Source organism: Salmo salar, unplaced genomic scaffold (genome assembly GCF_905237065.1).
Source record: "Salmo salar unplaced genomic scaffold, Ssal_v3.1, whole genome shotgun sequence".
NCBI lineage: Eukaryota > Metazoa > Chordata > Actinopteri > Salmoniformes > Salmonidae > Salmo > Salmo salar.
Genome location: NW_025549278.1, coordinates 19,479 through 40,399, shown reverse-complemented (window position 1 = coordinate 40,399; position 20,921 = coordinate 19,479). Strand labels below are relative to the sequence as shown.

Sequence of the window (20,921 nt, the reverse complement as noted above, 5' to 3'; positions counted from 1 at the left end):
ACATACACACACTTTACACACATACATACATATAGGCAACCTGCATAGTATATACTCAAAACCTATGTTTTAGAATATGAGGGAGAAATTAAGCTACAGGCGGGATAAGCTCTTCTCCATCATCCATCTATCCATGTGCTTATCTTGATATTGTTAAAATTCCTACCATCCCACCCTATGTCTATCCGGCAAACAGGAAATAAAAATAAACCTAGAGCAACCATATACCTAATGTAAAGCCATATTTACAAAGAGTAAACTTAAATAGAGAAGGTTATTCAGGGGGTTAGGTTATGTGTCCTTTGGAAGAAACATTTCAGTTGAATGCATTCAGATGTACAACTGACGAGGTATCCCACCCCTTTCCCTTATATAGAAGTTGTCAGGCTCCCAATCAGAAATGATCGAAGTCCACACTCACCACCTTGTGGCTTGAAGATCTTAGAAAATAACTTCAATATGTGGGTGCCCATATATGGAAGAGGACAACGGAGGACATAAGATAATGAAATATATCATACAATATGCAAATGTCTCACATGTATGCAATTATGTTAAGGAGACTGTAGTCTTACCTGACTGTGGTTGGAGGTATCCATGGTAACCAAGGGTCAGGGGGGGTCATTGTTCTGAAAGAGAAGAGACAGACATTCTAAAAACCAAGAAAATGTATTTATTTTAGTCTGTCTGGCGGAAAACAAAAGGTCACCAAAATTATTATCATTTTTACATCAACGTTTTGACCCGGTTTTTTTTGTGTCCGTTTTAAGTTGTATAATCTTCACTCCTTTATTCTCTCTTTCCAGCCAATCATCGCTCTCTCCCTCACCAGTATATTCCATGTTCCTAGTTAATTGATGCATTAATGGCCACTAATCAAATTAAATCTGCCTGTGCCTCACACACCACACTCTTGTAGCTAGCTCCTCCACTCATTGTCCTGGTTGTCCTCTTCCTCTCTCTCTCCTCACGCCAGTGGAGCTATTGTCGTGTAGTTAGGAGAGATAAGAGGACAGGAAGAGAAAGAACGAGGGACGAGGAGGGGGAGAAAAGAGAGAGACTCACCGCAGCGCTTAAATCAGAAATAGGTCACATGTCATGGAGTATACTGCCTCCCTCACATCATCTGCCCTGATGCAACCGCTGTCAGATTCCTCTCATTTATTTGCTCCGTTATAATTGGTGGGGTGGTGTTGCAAGAGAAAGAGAGAAAATGGAAAGAGAGAGATGTAGGCTAGCTACCAAATATTTGGTGAGTAATTGCCTAGTGTCCTCATTAAGCTTTCCTATACCCCCCTTGTGCTATCAGTTAATGTTAGGTTACCCGATGTTAATTACAAGATAACACCATGTACTGGCATTTATGCAGTGTTCTATCAAAACTCGGGATGAGTTGGTTTTACAGCAATTACTATACGCCTCGTTTGAGGGGAATAAAACATAGGCTTGGCTGTGTATCCTACATCAAAACCATCTCTCATTTCTGTTTTCCTCCTCCCCTCATCTCCCTTTCATCTGGAACCAATGTCCCTCGCCCTGTGTTGTCCCTGGAGGGGAGCACTTTGCTCCACGCAGCATCACAACTTGAGCCCTCACAATGAACGCTGTAGCCATCTACCTCAAGCCACAGGCGCTGTTACACAAACACTCCATCACAATACTTTTGTATAAATTCAAAAGTAGAAAGTAGAGTTGCTATGCTCGTTCGCTGCCCGTTTGAGTAAGTGTCCTGGAGAGCCAAAAAATGTACTTTAGCGAGAACAGACTTTTGAGGCAACAGTAAATTATTAATTGCCTTTTAGAAGCCTGACTAACATGAATAAAGTATAAACATCTATTTGAAACGGAGGGTAAATTCCCTGAACTGTGTTGTAGTCATGAAGGCAGACATGCAATAATACTAGTCAAATCCAGACACATTTTTTAAGGGGGCACCGCGTATTCGGATAATTATGTTGAAAGATCTATGGGGGAAGGGCCGGGCGAGACGGTAAAATCACATCTGGAATAAATATTTCTGGAATAGCTCAAAAAAAGAGAGGGCGATCGAGGAGAATGAAGGGATGAAAAGGAGGGAGGAGTGGAAAGTGAGGGGAGGAACCCGGGCTAGATGGAGAGAAATGGGGTTAAAAAAACAGTCCAAAGGAGACAAGGACTCCGTGCCAAATAGCACCCTATTCCCTACAAAGTGCCTATGGCCCTGGTCAGAGCAGTGCACTATATAGGGTGCCATTTGGGATCAAACAAGAACAAAGACAGTAAGTCATACATAAGCAGAGTCATGCACTTAATTTCCTTGAGGGAGAGGAGGGGGAAAAGGAGGGGGAGAAAAGAGAGGGAGAGAGTAGAGAAGGAGGGGAAGAGGAGGAGGAATAGGAGGGGGGAGAAAAGAGAGGAGAGAGTGGAGAGGGGGAGAAAAGAGGAGAGAGTAGAGAAGGAGGGAAGAGGAGAGTAGAGGAGGAGGGAAAAGGAGAGCTGTCTGAACGGAACATGTCCACTCAGATAAACACTAACACAAACGCACACTCACTCACATTCAGACACGCATGCACACACATGCTCTCTGGATAACAGCTTTGCTATAATCTAAAAGCACACAACGACCCAAAATACTCTCATAAATACACACACACACACGTTGTGCTATCCCCACACTACAGTTAATCTACTAGACTGACTCCATCTAGCATCTGCAGCCTTTAAGAAACCATCCAAGTATGTAAATGCTTCTTCTACTTATGCCTTCTGTCTTTGTCAAATGGACAAATTAATGGGCTATTTCTGTTTAGAGGAAGCTGAATAAAAGCAGAGGACAAACTCAAGGAGGGAAAAAGAGAGTGAGAGGGAGAGAGCAATCAGGAGAAAGTAACAAGATGTCTTGAAGTCAACAGATGGTGAAAGGAGGGAGCGGAAAGGGGGACTCGGGGGTAGGGAATGGGATAGGGCTTGATGGAGGTGAAAAAGGACCCAAAACAGAGGTATGGGTTGAGAAGGGCAAGGTGTGTGTGTGTGTGTCAACGTGAACAGGAGTTCAGTTACTTCCAATGGTCCAAATTTCTCACTCACGTCACCAGTTCACAGGATTGTGGTAATCCCTTGTACACATGGACCCAGTGCCCTCCCAAAACCACAGGGCGTGTGTGGTGGCGATGCCTTCATTTCACAGGCCACCTGGTTATTCACTCATTTGATACAGGATCACTTTCTTACGGAGTCGACTCCAAGTTGAAACCACATCAAATTTTATTCCATTTTTCCCAAAGAACTAGAGGGCCAAGAAGGCATGAGGCACTCAGTAGGATGTGACTCCATTTTAACCACAGAGCCCTTACATTAAGCCTCATAGCCAGCCAGAGGATCCAATAGTATATTCTAGCGCTCTATACTTCCCATTCTTGTCCCTTGACACGGAAAACCTACACTTATAGTCCTATGCTTTTAGAGGGGCTTTAACTGGTTTTAGTGGATGTTGCCTGTATGTGCAGCTCTTGGATCAGTTTGAACTGTTACTGCTGAAGGTTGATGCTAGAACTGGGGCAGAAAAATCTGATTCTAGATCAGTTTATCAAGACAATGTCGACCTGTAATACACTGATAACAAATGAACCCCTGCTACACAGAACCCAAAATAAACAACTTGGGGTTGAGTCAGTGAACCCGATGGAGGAGACCGTCATCATCCTCTCGGAGAGAAATGGGACCAAAACTAAATAAATATTCTCAAACTCACAGCAGGAGAGAACATTTTTCTTGCTGACGTTTCATTCTATTTCGGTCGGGTGGACTGAAATAAAAGTACATCTAAGTGCTGCTGCTCACTACTCTGCTGACCTGGGTTCAAACACTATTCAAAATCATTCCAATTTCCAAATCATTTCATCTCTGCTTGACTGAGCTTGCCTGACTTTAATGGACCAATTGAATAGCCCCAAATGTGTAAACCCGGCCCATCTGTCTCTCCGGGCATGACTAGAGCAAACGCATAAAGCATTTGAAAGATTTCAAATCGCTTTAAACCCAGGTCTGCTGCTCTGTGCTCCTCCACCTACATTAATGTTGTAGTCCAGTCATTCATCCTGGCCGCTGTCACCCCAGGTGTGTCCCTATTAGGTTCGGGACCCGGGTCGTAAGCTGCGTGACAGACGCAGGGAGCTCTGCATACGGAATCAAATTTTATCCGACAACCTCGTCATCTCCAAAATCTCAATTTGCTGTTCTTATTCTAATTCTAACCCATGCATTTTGGATTGCAGCCAAAGTGAAATATGAAGGAGGTTTTCAAAGACCTAGGCAGCTGCAGGGTAAGAATATGAAATAGCAGCTTCATAAGTGAACAACCCATTCAGGGTTAGAGCTTTTATTGTTATGACTGAACTAGATGAGATTAATGATAAGAACTAGATGAGATTAATGATAAGGACTTTTGTGACTTCAATGTGTAAAACAGCACAAGCACGCTATTCCCTATTAGGGAATAGGTACCAAAAGTCAAAAGTAGAGCACTATGTAAGGAAATAAGGTCCCATTTGAGACACACACACTAACTTTAATAGTGTCTATGACAAAGTGTGCAATGGCTGACGGTCCTCTGTCGTGCGATGGTGGAAATGGATGGCTTATCACCATTATCACCACATCCCATTCTACTGGCATTAACCAGAGGTCAGAGGTCATGACGTGGTGTGATGAGCAGCGTGCCAAACATTCTGTGATAACACTCAGTAGGGGGAAAGACAGAAAGAGAGGGAGAGAAAGAAAGACAGCGGAAATGTTGAGAGAACGAGATGAGTGTGAGACATGTCCAGTTACTTGTCTCCTTAAAAAGGAATAACGTCACGTATAAACACAACACTTTCCATGATTCATCCTGCCCATGGGGGAGAGGCCGGGAGGGGTGAGGCCAGGAAGGGGAACGAAGTTAGATTTGGAGAAATGCAAGCATGCATTTATGAAGTCATTTCTTGGAAAGCTTAGCGCCACTCTCGTTTAAGGAAGGAGCGTTTAATATCTCTTAACCTACTTTCAGCTGAAATATTAATGGAGGCGTCATGTCAGGGGAATAGGAACACAGCACCGGTACCAGGTATTCACTAAGTGGAAAAGTATTAACAGTACTCAATCTAATGTAGTAACAATGAACAGTCTGTATGATAATACTGTGAAAGCCTATTGATTACAATAGACAATAGGAATTTAAAGCAACGGCAATAAATGTACATCACCGGCTTTTGTAGCCAAAATATGATACTAAGCTCTACCGTCTGCATTATGCAGTGTGTGTGTGATTAATCCTCCCCTGTAGATAGGGATCAGTGTGGTTCTAATGCCCCCTCCTGAATGAGCGGTGATCCCGTTAGCCTAGCGGAAAAAAGCCTCTTTACTGCTGGTGATAGGGCAAATCTGCTCCCTACTACCAGGGAGGGGATCTACGAGGGAGGGGTGGAGGGGATCTACCAGGGAGGGGATCTACCAGGGAGGGGATCTACCAGGGAGGGGATCTACCAGGGAGGATACTACCAGGGAGGGGTGGAGGGGGATCTATGAGGGAGGGGTGGAGGGGTATCTACAAGTGGAGGGGGATCTACAAGGGCAATAGCAACCCGCAGACTTTCAATACCTTTTTAGGAGCCACGGGAACATTGATCCATACCTCTCCCTCCACACACACACACACACACACACACACACACACACACACCACCTTCCATCCATCCATGCTGTCTGTTTTAAGTGAATTAGAGCTATAAGATTGTCTTTCAGCACCCCTGTAGGAAAGTATAGTGGTGAACTGCCTCTAAAGACAGTCTCCCCCACTATTACACGAGGGCAGCAAACTGGCCAATTCCCCTCCATTACCGCTACTTACAATGGCAGAGAGAAGGGCATTTTACCTTCTGATGGATTGGTTAACTTCCCGCTGCAACTTAATGCAACGTGATACATTTAGTGTGTCACGTGACATCCTGCCTATGTATTTCTCTAGAGATGTGGAAATGTGGGTATTTGACAACAACACTGAAAATTACTGGGTAGCTGGGTCAATTTGATTTGGTTGAAATAAATCTGTTGTGATGATACTGGCAGTTCCATCAATTGCATCATTAAGTGGTAAATGTCACCGCCAAGTGCAATAGACCTAAAGCATGTGGGTTTGACTTGTTACAGGAGGACTAAATACACGAAAGGCAGTGATTGTATTCCAGTCATGGAATGGGACGTCTTTGTTTAAGGACCCCCACCCCAACCCCCCTAAATCACACAGGCAAACATTTCACTCCCATTATAAACCAAATACTATTAACACCAAGACGCCAGACGAAGTACGACTGTTTTAGCATAACAAAGGTTACTTTAGTTTGCATTCCTGCTCTTTGAAAACATGCTTTTCTCAGTGATAGAGGCCAAATGCCGCTGCTTTCGACGGAGCATAATAATGTACCGCTGGAGAAAGAGCATAGCCTGCATAACTAAGTCGTTAAATAGGCCTACAATAACAAAGGACATCTGAAGCATTGTATCGTTTCAGGAAAATGTAAGTTTTGAGTACACTTCAAAGACATGGCAACATTGTAGCAGCCTCCGTAGTCATCGATATTAATAGGCTATATATTGCTTGCCGAGTCCGCGGAGAGCTAAAATGCAGATAGGATACTGTAAACTACTAGTAGGCTATTGTGCGGGCCAACTCGTACACCGATCTCTCTCTCTGGCGACACGCTAATTAATCACACCAATAAATAGATTAAAATGGTCGGAAGATAATTAGCCTAGCGACCTCATTCGAGTGCTAGATTAAATAGTTTGGGTTAGCATGATGTTTCCTGTGCCATGTGTGGTTATGTCTACAGTAGCGAATAATTAGGCTATTAGCAGCCTTTCTGACATGAAAACACCAGTTTGAGATCTATCTATAACAGCGCTTTGCTTTGTGTTTTGGCTGTAAAGCATGCCAGTGGGCGTATTAATTCGAAAAACAGAGCAATTCAAATGCCCACTCCTCTCTCGGTTCCTTCTCACCTGGCCGACCTCTGCGACTACTCCAGATCCGTCAATCCGGGGACGCTTGCACTCTGCCCCGGCCGATTCCACAAGAGCTGCCGACGTCTGCGCGTCAGATGCTGGGTCTCCTCGCTTCATTCCCCGGACAGCTGCGCCAGAAGCCCCGGTCGAGTTGGGATGCACCCCGGCCATTGTGTCCTGGAGCTCTCGATCCCGGTCCATGATAGCCCGAGATACAGGCAGCATGATTGATGTTGTGTCGTTCGACATTAACATTTAAAAACGTCTGATGTTCCCTGTCTAATGCTAAAATATCCACCTATCCTTTCTACCTTGGCCTCTGTCGAACTCTTTTCTGTGGTCAAAATTATGTTTGTAAGAAACAGAGTGTGGTTTTATATAGTCTGTCCCTATGTAGCCACTGTTATGCAACCCTTGATATTAAAAGATGATCAGATGTATAAAATCTGATCAAGAAATTCGATATAACTAATAACTACTTGTTTCTTTAAAATTGTAAATGTGTTGCCCTTACTGCCATTGATACGATGCAGATTACAAATAAATTCTATACAAAATTAGTTGTTAACGTTAATTTTCACCTGTTCATAGCCTTGTTTAGGCCTAGCCTACTAACGTTACAGCAATATTCAGTCTGCAGAAGGCCTAGGCTATTTCATCGTTTTGTTATTAACCTAAGTAATTAACTAGACTACTTCATAATGATACTGCTCCTGGAATAATATGCCCATTCACCGTTGACCCCTTATTTGTGCCAGAGAGAGCCATATTTTACGAAAATACATCAACATCCTACCTCAAGCGCAGGACTAAAATCACTAAACATGTCTTCCCTGACTGCTATTGCCTTTTTCAGTCTACTCGCCAGACTTTTTCGCATGTAGAGAGGGTTATTGAAAGTCAATCCTGAAGAACCATCTCCCCGTGTTTGTCTTCCGTTCTGTGTTAGATGAATTCCCAAAACAAAAGACAACAGGGCTGCGGTATTTCCTTTACCGTCTTCCCTATGTAATTTTTCGTCCTTATCCCGGTGTATTCTTGCGGCGTGTACACTACAGAAAGGAAATGATCTTCCCTCCCCCTCCGTGCTCTCGTGTAGGTCCCTCCCTCGTTCCCCTTGGACGTGCGCCCTCCTATCTTCCGTTCTCTCCCAAAAAAAACCGCACACTAGCATGGCAGCCACAAAAAAAAAAACGCAGTGTGCCGCAGTGCTTATAAACAATTAAAAATGGGGGGCATGTGAGGGCCATGTTCATCTTCACAGCATTTTGAACCTGGACATCTTTAACCAGCGGAATATTAATGACGCATGATTCGCGTGCTCCTCCTTTAAAATAGGCCTCTAGTCTACTAACCTGTGCTGTAGAATAAAAAAAAAACATTTCAAAATGTGACATTACTCATAAAATGTGCCATTGAGGTTATAACACGGTTGCGCACCTCAGGAGGCCTTCTCTATCCTGGTTTAGAGCTTGGCTGACACCCAGTGGTCAAAACGAATGATCTTCATGGGAATTAATGACTATAGGCTGATATTATGTATGCATGTATGTATGTGCAATATGGAAGAGGTCTGCTAACTTATCTAAATACTAACCTATATTCAAAACAATGTATGGAGCAATATTGGATATCCAGAATGTTGATTCATGCCGTTGTCTAGAACCTCCATAGGCGGAGTCAGTGTGAACATAAACAACTGAGTACAACACTCGTGGAGTCAGCTTCATGCCATCCAAACTAGACTAGACTGCCTGGGAGCAAGAAACACACAGTCTCCTTTTAAGGGGTTTTATTAGTAGTGAACGAGCAGCCTTGGGCCTGGAGATGAAAACAGAGGGAGGAAAGAGAAGTTACAATGGAAATGTATCAGTAAAGTTGAATCTGTTCCACTGACAAAAAATCCTACCAGTTAATCTTCCATGACTATTGCTTTCTGTCCATCTTTTCTCTGTGGAACAGAGACAGGAAATGCATTAGTCCTCTTAAATAATTCAAGTAGCCTTAATTACAAAACCATATTTTTGCTGTGTGGCACCACACGTCAGCCATTTGCTCCATTTCTGGGAATTAAATAATTAAAAATATATATACAAATCTGTGAGTTATGGATGCATCCCAAATGGTACCCTACTCCCTATATTGTGCACTACTTTTCACCAGGGCTCTGCAGTAGCCATAGCGGCTGAACATTGTGTCCGTGCGGTTCCTTACAGTCACTGGCCAAAGCATCCCTCTACACACAGGCTGCCGTCCAGCGGCGAACACTCTTCAGTAGAACACATGAAGTAGATCTGAGGGAAGGAGAGAGCGAGAAGAGGAAAAGGGAGGGTCAGATGAGAAGCAAGTCAGCCACACCTACAGAAGGTGCTGCTTTACTAGCCTCTTTTTTGCCTTTGGCTAGGTCTCAAGACTCCTGTTGTTCATGACCATTGATAGATTAAAGGGCTAGATAAGTGAAATTAATGGCGGGAACCTGTCATGCCCTGCCAGATCACTGAGAATGGAGCAAAGAAAGAAAAAAAATAAAAATAAAGAAAAAACAGGGGAAGATGGCTACTTTAAAACTTAAAACAGCCATTGGCTCCAAGTTAAAGGTCTAGTGCAGGGGCAGCCCTCACCTCTTCATGGTCCTCCAATGTCTGGGTCTGTCCAGAGGTGAGGAACTGGAAGGTGGAGATGGTGAACCTTCATATCTGGCCTTGGTGGAAGGGGTGGGGGTGGAGGAGATGGGTGAGACTTCTGAGAGGCCGGGTCCAGATGGTTAGGACATCTACAGAGGCGAGAATGTGGTTATTCATGGGAACAAGAAAAGCTCTTTCTGAAGATGCTTCCCTTTTCCTCCATCCCTTTGATGGTCTGCCCACTGACGTGTGCAGTTTGTAAATGTAAAATAATATAAAATGAATTACTTGAAATTGTACCCCAAACGTTAGTGAGCTACTAAAGTTTTGGAACAGTGACCTTTGTTGTTATGAAATGAACGATTCAATGACTGAGGTTTAAGTGAAGACTGTCAGCTTTAATTTTAGGGTATTTTCATTAATATCAGATGAAACGTTTGATGAACAGCACTTTTTGTACTTTGTCTCCTAAATTGGGGGGGGGACAAATTCACTTGTGTATTAAAGTAGTCAGTTTAATATTACATCCCATATTCCTAGCACCCAATGATTACATCAAGCATGTCACTTCAAACTTGTTGGATGTATTTGCTGTTTGTTTTGGTTGTGTTTCAGATGATTTTGTGCCCAATAGAAATGCATGGTAAATAATCTAGTGTGTCATTTATTGTTATTGTAATAGTATGAAATTAGCATATCTTGGGGTATGATATTTGTGCGTCTAACTTTCACTTACGATTCATTCAGGACTATCCATAACCATGGTAGCATCCACATTAATGTAGAAGTGTTTAGAAACATTCTATTCTTATTTACAATTAAAGTGAAAGTACATTATTTATCATTCATTTCTATAGGGCACAATATAATCTGAACAGCCAAAACAAAGAGCAAATGCATCCAACAAGTTCAATGTAATCATTGGGTGCTAGGAATATGGTAGAAAATACTTACCTGTTGACTATAATACACAAGTGAATTTGTTCCAATGCTTTTGGTCCCCTAAAAAAAGGGGGAGATTACGTGCAAAAAGTGCTGTAATTTCTAAACGGTTCACCCAATATGGATAAAAATACCCTCAAATTAAATCTGACAGTCTGCACGTTAACCTCATAGTATCAATCCAAAGTGCTGGATTACAGAACCGAAAAATATATTTTACAATTAAAAAAAAAAAGTTTCACTGTCCCAATACTTTGAGCTCACTTGTTGTTGAACACAGACATGTGTGAGCCTAGAAGGTCAAAGGTAACCCTGCAGCATACCCATTATAGAGGAGTACCCAGACAGTCTGTCCTGATCTGGGGTAGGCCACGCAGTAGTGTACCAGCAGGACCACTTTGTCATCTGGGGGGGGTTGAGCAGACGCACCTCAAGGTGTAAGGGTTTACCCAAGAGCATCTGCAGGGGCCGGTGGTACTGGGGGTAGAAGCTACTGTACTGCACGTCTGGAGCGGAAGTGGGGAAAGGGTGTTACTTTAATGTGTAATATAATAATGTTCATCCTTTACAGGTGCTTGACAATGTTTCTTGGCATTCAAAGCAAATTGACATACTGTTAAACGCTCTAAAAGTGATCTTTCTAAGTTTACATGCAAGACTGACCACTACCACTTGGAGTGTAGAGTTCGAGAAACCGACAGCAGCAAAATGAGTGAGACGTGTGAGCAACCAAAGCTGCGTACCTGTGGCAATCCTGAGCTGGACCCCCAACACACCCTGGGCCTGAATGGAGGGGCCCAGGGAGGGGTCTTGACCAGGAAGCCAACACTCACCACAGAGCCAGGAGTGTACTGGCACTCTACCAGCAGCCTAGGAGCAACAGGAAAACAGCAGGTAGGGAGGTCACAACTCAGATTACAGAATTAGTCAGATACTTCATGCAGTCCGGCACTGAAAAAATATAAACTCCATTCCTATGGAATACAATGCGTCACTCAATAAGATAATGCATTGAATTATTGTTGTTGTTCTCGTTTGATCGGTATGCGTTTTCTTTGCCAAGTAACAGTGAAATGTGAAATTAACAGCCTATAAACCCCAGTGGGGGTTTATAACTGACCTGATAGGAGAGTCTCTGGTGATGGTCCCATAGTCGAGGGTGATTGACTGGACCGTGTTGATGATCTCCACCATGTAGATTACCGTTTGGCCTACCTCCTGTTAGAACAATAGGGTCCAGTTCAGTAGGGAGAAAACATTTTAAAACTGAACTTGTCCAATTACAAACACAGATTGATGTTGTCCACTACAAAATATTATGCTACATGAACCCTACCCAGATGTTATCAATCACTGCCTGACTTTACCAAGTAGAACTGTTAAAAGAAAACAAAATCTGAGCCATGTTCCATGGGTCACTTCATGTTTTCATGTGCATCTACATTCTTAATCAGAAACTCATGCAGAAATACAGCCGCATCATACCCGCTGTATTTGAAAGTTTTATATCTTGAAAACTTGATTGCTGACATGCAAAACATTGTGGGACTGTATCAACTGTAGACTAATGAAACAAATACCAAAATATAGTTTGACTGAATGTTCCTTTAAGCCCAGCGCCCTTCAGAGCACACAAATTGATTCAGATTCTGACATTTGAGAGAAATGTTAATGAAGTGCACCCATTCAGTAACCCATGAGGCTTAATGGAGTCCCAACCATTGCTAATCAACTCCGACTTCAAAAAATGAACTCAAACTGTACAAGAAGATAATTAGGGGCCACTCGCGTATCTGTGGGCCCCGCAGCCACCCAGTGGGATCTTGAACAGGGCGTAGTCTGCAGTCACCCTCTGAGGGGCGCAGGTGGGGTTGCCAGCTGCAGTGAGCAAGGCGGGGGACAGAGGGGGGGTCCGTGAGGGAGGCGGGCACCGAAAAGACAAAGTGGCGGTCCAATGTGCATTCTGGGGAAAGGACATATATACACTCTGGGTTAGCTAAAGGTTATATAAAGGTCATGGATCTAGAGTGGCGTTCCCCAAGGTTTTGACTGATATTGGGACCCTATATATCTCAGACAATTAAGATTCATTGCAGGGGTGAATCTTAATTGTATTTTCTTGATTCCTCGTGTTCTCTCCCTGCATTGGAGAAGGTCAGGAGGGGACAAAAGAATCAAGAAAATACAAATTGTGATTCATTTGGGGTTATACTTACCATCCATGGAGTAGTAGCAGGCAGAGGGCTTGGTGCTGTAGCAGCAGCCCAGAGAGAGACACTCTGCCTGGGATAGAGGGCGGCGGCCGCAGGGGAGGCGCTGGTCACTGGGAAGGTTACACTCTACAGGGGATACACAGGAAATGTCAATGGACAGGAGTGATCAGCAATCTGAACGAGCTGGATATAACATCCTACATATCCCCTTATTTCCATTCAGACAACACAGGACAAGTAAGGCTCAATGCTCGCTCACCATTAAAAACAAATGAAGCAATTGTAAAAAGACTGACGTGTCAGCCATCAAAGCATTCATCAGATCGAGGATAACCGGTTATGTTTCTACCTTGATGAGAAACTGGTATGGAAACTGGACAGGACAACTGGGCCTTCCCTTTTTGTCCGTTCAACGTGGAGTAAATCACATCCATGCGGTGCTCTTTACCCTGTTAGGACCAAAGATCGGAGTCAGTTTAGCCTTTTAGACCATAATGAATGAGAATACATGGACAGGGAGGACCTGATCCTTATCAGCACATAAAACACACCTGGACAGTCATGTGACAGGAGTTGAAGGGGCGGTTCAGGGTGATCATGCCATCCTTGCCCTTGCTTGCCACATACCCACAATGCTTTGGGGCATCCATCAGGCTCATCTCATTCCCTTCGATGTCTGAGAATGATTTGTAGCCATTATTGCACAATCACTAAGACATTTTGAAAATAAAAAGGCCCATATTTGGTCTAACAAAGCCATTATTTGCATTTAAGCCCAAGCTGCAGTTCTGGTGAAACAGCGTATGGTACTGCACAAACCAACACATTTTCCCCCCCACCCCAATCAACTGAAGAAAAAAAAAAAGCGTCGGTCCTCTCAACCATGTTAGAATTCAACTCATGCAGGGATGACAACCATACACACCTGAAACACACACCATCCCAACAGACACACACTTACCCTTGACAACGATTCCAGATATGGGACCTGGGGGAAGCTCCACCCTCATGTGGCGAGCAGAGCAGAAGACGTGTGGCTTAGGGGGAGTGGGAGGCCTGGTGTGGGTCGTGGTAGTGGTGTGGGGTGATGGGGTCACAGTTGACGGGCAATGGAGCTCCAGAGTTCTGTATTGCCCCAGGACTGTGTCCCAAAACTTCAGGGGGAGGGAGAGCTGGTGTGGGTTGAGGGCCTGGATGAAATAAATAAATAATATATAAATAAAAAAAGAAGAAACATTGGGTTTAACAGCCAAAACCAACAACTTCAATGGGCCACATCAAAATAGGAGACTGAGGTCCATTTTCACAGCAAATACTTAAAAATGAAAACAGGGTTATATTCACCAAGCAACAAATGGAAGAAAACTGACAAACAGGGAGGGACTATCTGAACCTGTCCAATAAGGAACTCATTTCCCGTTGCAAAACGCTTTGCTTCATTTTCTACTCTGTGCAGAAATTAATACAACCCAGAATTAAGTTCTGGGGGACTCACCATAGCCTGGCTGTGGCAGGCAGGGAGAGGGGAATGGAGGATCACTCCACCACCCTTACTCATCTGCAGGATGTATCTACAAGCCGCCGGGGCACTGGAGATAGACACCCAGCCATTCAGCTGATCTGAAAAGAGCAATGCAATTCACATGCAAGTCAGTGAGCATTAATGTAATAAAAGTGAATCATGGGCCCATGTGTTCTTCCTGATTGGGTCATATGGTCAATTTACACAGCAGCTCACGTCACAATTGGAGGAAAGACAGGGGTCTAAAATCCATTTCTTTATAGATACACAATGAAGCAATCAATGCAGCAGTTAGTACATCAAATAAGGGAAGGCCCATTGTGTTTCTGGACATCACTAACACCGACCATGTGGCGAGCAGAGGGACATTCTGACCTTTGACCTGGATGGAGTCCAGGAGAGCAGAGGGCAGCGACACCATCATCTGTCCTGCTAGACAGCGGAGGGATGGCCGAGGGGAGAGCCCAGGAGAGAGGGAGGGCTGAGGGGGGAGAGTAGGGGTGAGGATGGACATCCAAGGAGTGAGAGTAGTAGTGGTAGATATGGTCCTGGAGGAGGGTGAGGGGGTGGTTGGTGAGGTCTGGGGTGGTTGAGTAGCACCAGGCAGAGCTGTACCCGTGGAAGGAAGGGCCGGGGTGGTCAGAGAGGGGCTGGGCGTCAGGTAGAGAGGATATGGATGGTGTGGCTGGTAGTGTGGCACATCCACGGGATATGGGTCATAGCTACAGATGGTATGGGCAGAGGGAGAGCAGGTGACTGGCTGAGGGTAGTGGTGGGGTGGGTAGACTGTGGGCATTGTAGGGTCCTGAGGACCTGAAGGGAGAGTCTGGGGAGGACTAGCCATGACTGGGCTAGGCCCTGGGGTAGGTAAGGGGTAGTAGATGGGTATGAAGGGGTAATGGTGAGGACCAAATGGGGGTAGTAAGGACCATAGGGGTAATAGTATGGACCCACAGGCCATTTAGGAGGTTGGGTATAGGGATCCGGATTGGGGCTCCCAGTAGCAGACATGGGCTCTTCAGTAATCAGGGCCTGATTGATGGTCATGTGGACCCCATATGGGTCATTTGGATCTGCAGGTGGTTTTGGAGGTTGGAAAACAGGTGATGAAGGTTTGGATCCAGAAGGGGGAGGAGGAGATCCGGTAACAATGGGGTAAGAACGACGTTCAATGGCAGTAGGTGTTATAGGAAGAACAGGTTCAGTATCAAGAGGTGGAGGTTGTTCGGTATAATATGGAGAAGGTTTGGTATAAGCGGCGGGAGGAGGAGAAGAAGGTTTGGTATAAGCGGCGGGAGGAGGAGAAGAAGGTTTGGTATAAGCGGCGGGGGGAGGAGAAGAAGGTTTGGTATAAGCGGCGGGGGGAGGAGGAGAAGGTTTGGTATAAGCGGCGGGGGAGGAGGAGAAGGTTTGGTATAAGCGGCGGGAGGAGGAGAAGGTTTGGTATAAGCGGCGGGAGGAGGAGAAGAAGGTTTGGTATAAGCAGCGGGAGGAGGAGAAGAAGGTTTGGTATAAGCGGCGGGAGGAGGAGAAGAAGGTTTGGTATAAGCGGCGGGAGGAGGAGAAGAAGGTTTGGTATAAGCGGCGGGAGGAGGAGAAGAAGGTTTGGTATAAGCGGCGGGAGGAGGAGAAGAAGGTTTGGTATAAGCGGCGGGAGGAGGAGAAGGTTTGGTATAAGCGGCGGGAGGAGGAGGAGGTTTGGTATAAGCGGCGGGAGGAGGAGGAGGTTTGGTATAAGCGGCGGGAGGCAGTGGTCGGATAGCTATAAGAGGAGTAAGGATAGACAACAGAAGGACGGTGGACACCAGGGGTGATTTTATTATAATAGTGAAGCATGGGATCGTGGGTAGGGGGCGGGAGAGGTAAAAGGAGTCACGGTGGTCTCCAGAGGCGTAGGGGTGAGTCCCAGGCCCCATGGGGAAGAAGGGCTGCTGGCCTGGGTATCTCCCTGGGAGAAGCTGATGGGAGCCAGGGTATGGATCGTGACCAGGGTGGAGGAGAGGGTGATAACCAGCTCCACCGTAAGGGAAATGGGGATACATGCCATGAGGGAGGTGGTGGGGGAACGCTGGAAGTTGGGGCATCTGTTCCTGGGCTGGGAGTTGAGTATATGGGGTGATGGGAGGAGAGGTAAGGGGAGGGCTGGTGGAGGGAGCAAAAGTCACAGGGTCAGGTATCTGCTGCTGCGGGTCACCAGGAGAGAAGGGTTGAGAAAATGGAGGCGAGGGAAAGAAGGGAAATGGAGGTGGGTGGTGTGAGGGGCAGGAGAGGATGAAGTCCTGGCCGTCCAATAGGACCAGTCGATGAACTCCATTCTGGAAGAGGAAACATTTTATTTATATATAAGCTCAATTCAATGCTAGAGTGGACTCGAAGTTAAATTGAATGATTGAGTATCAACTTCCTACAACTTACTCCGATGGTCACACATGGGGCTGTAAAGGGAACATAAAAGATGAGGTCTTCTGAGTGGGACTCCACTTGGTAGGCACACTCTTTAGACACAAACGGCACCCACTCGCCGTTCTCTGTTAGGGACAGAGAGAGAATGAATCAGTCATAATCCAAATGGGAACATGAGCAGATCAAGCCAACTCACCTATGACCTGTAGTGTGTGTATGACCTCCTCCCCTCCGTGTATCTGGATGGCCATGCCAAAGTGGGAGCAGAGTACTGAGGGGACAGAGTTTGGGGGGACAGGGTGGGGTCGGGGGTCAGGGTGGGGGACTGTGCAGATGATCTTCACAGGGCTGCCCCACCACAGCATGGGCAGGACATAACTACCATGCTGATAGGGGGGGGAGAGAGTGAGTGAAGAAGAGAGGGGAGAGAGACAAAGAGCACAGACAGTGATTAATCTGATGTTCTAGTATGTACAAAAGCAGGGTGGATTGTAGAGTGAATGGACAGGAGGCAATCTGACTGAAGGTTTCTATGAGGAACAGAGCATCAAGGCCAGGCACCACAGGCTGAAAGGACATTTTTGCAGCTACCTACAGTATTCATTTTGAGATGTTGATGTTCATTAATATTAGTATTTTTAAAAAGTAAAAAATAAATGTAAAATTCTCTTGAGTTTATCAAACTACAGTAAACCTTAATTCATTTTAAGCACTTAAAATGGACATAGGTCAATCATTTCAAATCTCATTACTTTAAATTACACAATTTAAAAATCAATTTCATAGAGTGTTACAAACTGGACTATATTTAGTAACTTACTTTGAAGAGATTGTGATTTGGTCTAAATAGGCATTTGGCAGTCTAATTTCAGTGTACTGACTAACTGCCATTTCTCGAAAGTCAGACTACCCACACGCCAACTCACTTTTCTCAGCTTCACCGTAGGGATGGTGCCAGGTTTCCTCCAGACATGACGCATGGCATTCAGGTAAAATAGTTCAATCTTGGTTTCATCAGACCAGAGAATATTGCTTCTCATGGTCTGTGAGTCCTTTAGGTGCCTTTTGGCAAACTCCAAGCGGGCTGTTATGTGCCTTTTACTGAGGAGTGGCTTCTATCTGGCCACTCTACCATAAAGGCCTGATTGGTGGAGTGCTACAGAGATGGTTGTCCTTCTAGAAGGTTCTTCCATCTTCAGAGGAACTCTGGAGCTCTTTCAGAGAGAGACTAATCGGGTTCTTGGTCACCTCCCTGACCAAGGCCCTTCTCCCCCGATTGCTCAGTTACCCTTCCCCAAATATGTGCCTTGACACAATCCTGTCTCGGAGCTCTACGGACAATTCCTTTCATCTCATGGTTTGGTTTTTGCTCTGACATTCACTGTCAACTGTGGGACCTTATATAGACAGATGTGTGCCTTTCCAAATCATGTAGGTAGACATCAATTAAGTTGTAGAAACATCAAGGATGACCAATGGAACCAGGATGCACCTGAGCTACATTTCAAGTCTCGTAGCAACAGGTCTGAATACCAATGTAAATAAGGTATTTTTAATACATTTGCCAAACCTGTTTTCGCTTTGTCATTATGGGGTGCTGTGTGTAGATTGATGAGGAAATTTCTTACATTTAATCCATTTTAGAATAAGGCTGTACATAACAAAATGTGTAAAAAGTCAAGGGGTCTGAATACTTTCTGAATGCACTGTATAATCTCCAGACTTACCCAGAGAGAAATTGGTGATGTTTATAAAAAAATATAAAAAAATAAAAATAAAAAAAAACATACATTTTTCATTGGAAAAATAGACAATCTGCTCTGGACAGAATGTGCATTTTTAGGCTGACTTCAAGTTGTCCAGAAATGTATTTGCACGATATGCAAATGCGTGCATATTTCATGACAACACGTCATTTGCACATTTTAATACAATATTTTCGAACATTTTAATACAAAAAAGGTATAGTTGGGTCTACAGTCAACTGGTAAAAGTGGATTGTGATATGATTGGGGTGGGGGGGGGGTTACCCTTTCTTTGAGGGGGTGGGGCCTGGCTTTAAGCAACCTGGGGAAAATATTCTACCTCCTGCATGATGTAGCATCCATCGTATGGTGCCATCATCACCATCTCTCTCCAGGTAGTCTTCACATGGTAGCCACAGGACGGCGGCAGCTGGAACAGGGAGATGGGAGAGGCGCCCGCTGGAACGATAAACAGGGGCATATTCAATATTCAGGAACCTATCCGAATTTATCCAATATAAACTCTCATTTGCCTCATAGAAACAGTAAATGGTTTCCATAATGAATACTTAAGGGCCAGGAGTTTCCAGACCACATGACCTTGCCAGGAAAAACTACTGGGGTGTACTCATTTAGTAGATTCCGTTGCAAAACGTTTGCAACAGAATTAGTTCACTCTAGGAACCAAATGGGAGGAAACAGCGCAAATTAAACAAAACGGGGTGGGACCTACATTCAATTTGTCCAATAGAAACTCTAGTTTTCATTGCAAAATATTCTGTTTTGAGTAAATGGTTTCCGTTGCAAAACGTTTTGCAACAGAATTTGCTAAATAAATACACCCCTGGCCCCAGACACAACTAAACTAACAATCCCATTTAATTATATTCCATAAGTCACTGATGCTTTCACATTGTGGTAAAGGTCTTTAAGAAATATTGGGTGGGTCTCCAACGCTTACCTCTATCCACAAGTAGATGCGTGTATCCTCGTCCAGATGCAGTGAACATCATGAGGTTGTCATTACACTGGACCAGAGGCCTCATCGACAGCCATTCACTGGAGTGGGGGGTTGTGCTCAGCTGATGGACCATAGACCTTCCCTTGAAAACCGTGGCCTTCAAACCCTATTGGATAAAAGGAGAGATCTTTATCCATGCCCAAACACCAATTTAAAATGCATATACTACTGATAAGATATCCTAATATATGTGATATTAACCCACGACTGCTTGACCTCACGCAGTTCCAACTCCATCAAATTTGCTGACGACACGACAATAGTAAGCCTGACTACAAACATCGAGACGGCCTACAGCTCCCCTGGCCCTCTCCTTAACAGACATGTACCCTGCCAATGAACATTTACCATTGTTAGTGTTATGTATACATTTTATTTATATTCTTTATTATTACATTTGTTTTAATTTCACTTTGACCTGCATTGTTGGAAGTCAGAGTTAAAGATTCACATTACAGGGTGCAGGTGTAATTACAAGGTACATGTGACTATTACACTTTAATCTAACAATAGAAACAGATTCACCTTTTAAGACTGCCTGATGTCCAGCATTGTAATCCAGAGATCTTTTCTGGACATTGAAACCATTACGCACATTCAAAGGCGCCCGCAAATCAGTTGACTTTAGATCAATGTTGGGTTGACTCGAATAATTTATAGAGTTCTCACTAACGTCAATGGACTCTGCACTCTGTTCTTGAATGCTGGACTTATTAACAGTGGGTCGAAGACTGCGCCGAAGAACGGCCAGTCCGCCCAGGTACTCAGGTTTGTGTTTGGCGTCTTGTTTTGTGTTGATCCTCGGCTCTCTGTCAGCATTTGACGCCTTTTCATGATCCGCATTAAAACCATTGAGAATCGTAAACTTTTCTACACTCAACGCACCACAGGACATCAAGTTAGGAAAAAGCTACAGTTATTATACATAAAAACACAACTATGTTTCTCTTCTGTTCGGAAGACATCGCCAGATTGATGCTTCTGCGCATAGAGGCCAACACGCAGGTAAAATCAACTGCAGGGCAATGAATTAGGTCTAATTAGTGAGGACCAATCAGATGGCAGCTCGTTATGAAAAGGCTGATTCCGTCTCAATCAACCTTATTACAACAAAACGTTGATAAGGAATTTTCCCAACACTTTCCAAACAAGTATCTCAACATTTCCAAAAAGCTGTCGTTCCTTTTTGAAAAAACATGCAAGTCTATGGCTGTGTCTACACTTGACCCTTACATGTGACTTCTGCTATCAGAATCGCATTGGAGATTGAAGAATCCATTGAAAAGACATGTCTAGACGCACAAAAGTCGCATTGTGTTCAAGGGGTCAGGGATGCATTGGCACTCTCTAGTAGGAGCAGTCCTCCATTGGAATGAATGGAATTCGACAGTATTTCAATTAAATATTTCAAGGACAAAATTACATGTATTT

The 20,921-nt window shown here is 44.4% G+C and overlaps 2 protein-coding genes across 3 annotated transcripts; both read right to left on the bottom strand.

Annotated features, from left to right (window-relative positions):
• Positions 1 to 9,234: 9,234 nt before the first annotated feature.
• On the bottom strand, positions 9,235 to 15,234 carry LOC106589260 (mucin-2-like). Of its 2 annotated transcripts, XM_045713147.1 has the most exons (11): positions 14,697 to 15,234; positions 14,295 to 14,419; positions 13,761 to 13,989; positions 13,351 to 13,475; positions 13,149 to 13,248; positions 12,803 to 12,925; positions 11,707 to 11,804; positions 11,420 to 11,456; positions 10,910 to 11,092; positions 9,642 to 9,793; positions 9,235 to 9,314 (listed from the first exon to the last, which is right to left on the bottom strand). In XM_045713147.1, exons 1-10 carry the CDS (start codon positions 15,163 to 15,165, stop codon positions 9,711 to 9,713), a joined length of 1,572 nt encoding a protein of 523 aa, XP_045569103.1. In that variant the 5' UTR covers positions 15,166 to 15,234; the 3' UTR covers positions 9,235 to 9,314; positions 9,642 to 9,710. The 2 variants fall into 2 exon arrangements, with proteins under 2 accessions (XP_045569103.1, XP_045569104.1); XM_045713148.1 differs by lacking the exons at positions 9,235 to 9,314; positions 9,642 to 9,793; positions 10,910 to 11,092; positions 11,420 to 11,456 and adding an exon at positions 12,351 to 12,549.
• A 150-nt stretch (positions 15,235 to 15,384) lies between these two features.
• LOC123736107 (uncharacterized) lies at positions 15,385 to 20,488 on the bottom strand. The gene is made up of 7 exons (XM_045713145.1): positions 20,016 to 20,488; positions 19,431 to 19,596; positions 18,810 to 18,928; positions 16,921 to 17,110; positions 16,737 to 16,849; positions 16,110 to 16,636; positions 15,385 to 15,394 (listed from the first exon to the last, which is right to left on the bottom strand). The coding sequence occupies exons 2-7, from the start codon at positions 19,561 to 19,563 to the stop codon at positions 15,385 to 15,387; spliced, it is 1,092 nt and encodes a 363-aa protein (XP_045569101.1). The 5' UTR covers positions 19,564 to 19,596; positions 20,016 to 20,488.
• Positions 20,489 to 20,921: the final 433 nt, after the last annotated feature.

Bases quoted from the DNA above. Each gene is read 5' to 3' on its own strand.
- LOC106589260 (XM_045713147.1), bottom strand. From the start codon at position 15,165: ATGGCTAGTCCTCCCCAGACTCTCCCTTCAGGTCCTCAGGACCCTACA. The intron at 13,476-13,760 runs GTAAGTGTGTGT...AATCATTCTCAG, and splicing joins ATCTGGAATCGTTGTCAAGG to ACATCGAAGGGAATGAGATG. The intron at 12,926-13,148 runs GTAGAAACATAA...TATCCCCTGTAG, and splicing joins CATACCAGTTTCTCATCAAG to AGTGTAACCTTCCCAGTGAC.
- LOC123736107 (XM_045713145.1), bottom strand. From the start codon at position 19,563: ATGGTCCATCAGCTGAGCACAACCCCCCACTCCAGTGAATGGCTGTCG. The intron at 18,929-19,430 runs GTAAGCGTTGGA...TTATCGTTCCAG, and splicing joins GCATCTACTTGTGGATAGAG to CGGGCGCCTCTCCCATCTCC. The intron at 16,637-16,736 runs GTAAGTTGTAGG...TTCCTCTTCCAG, and splicing joins CCCCATGTGTGACCATCGGA to AATGGAGTTCATCGACTGGT.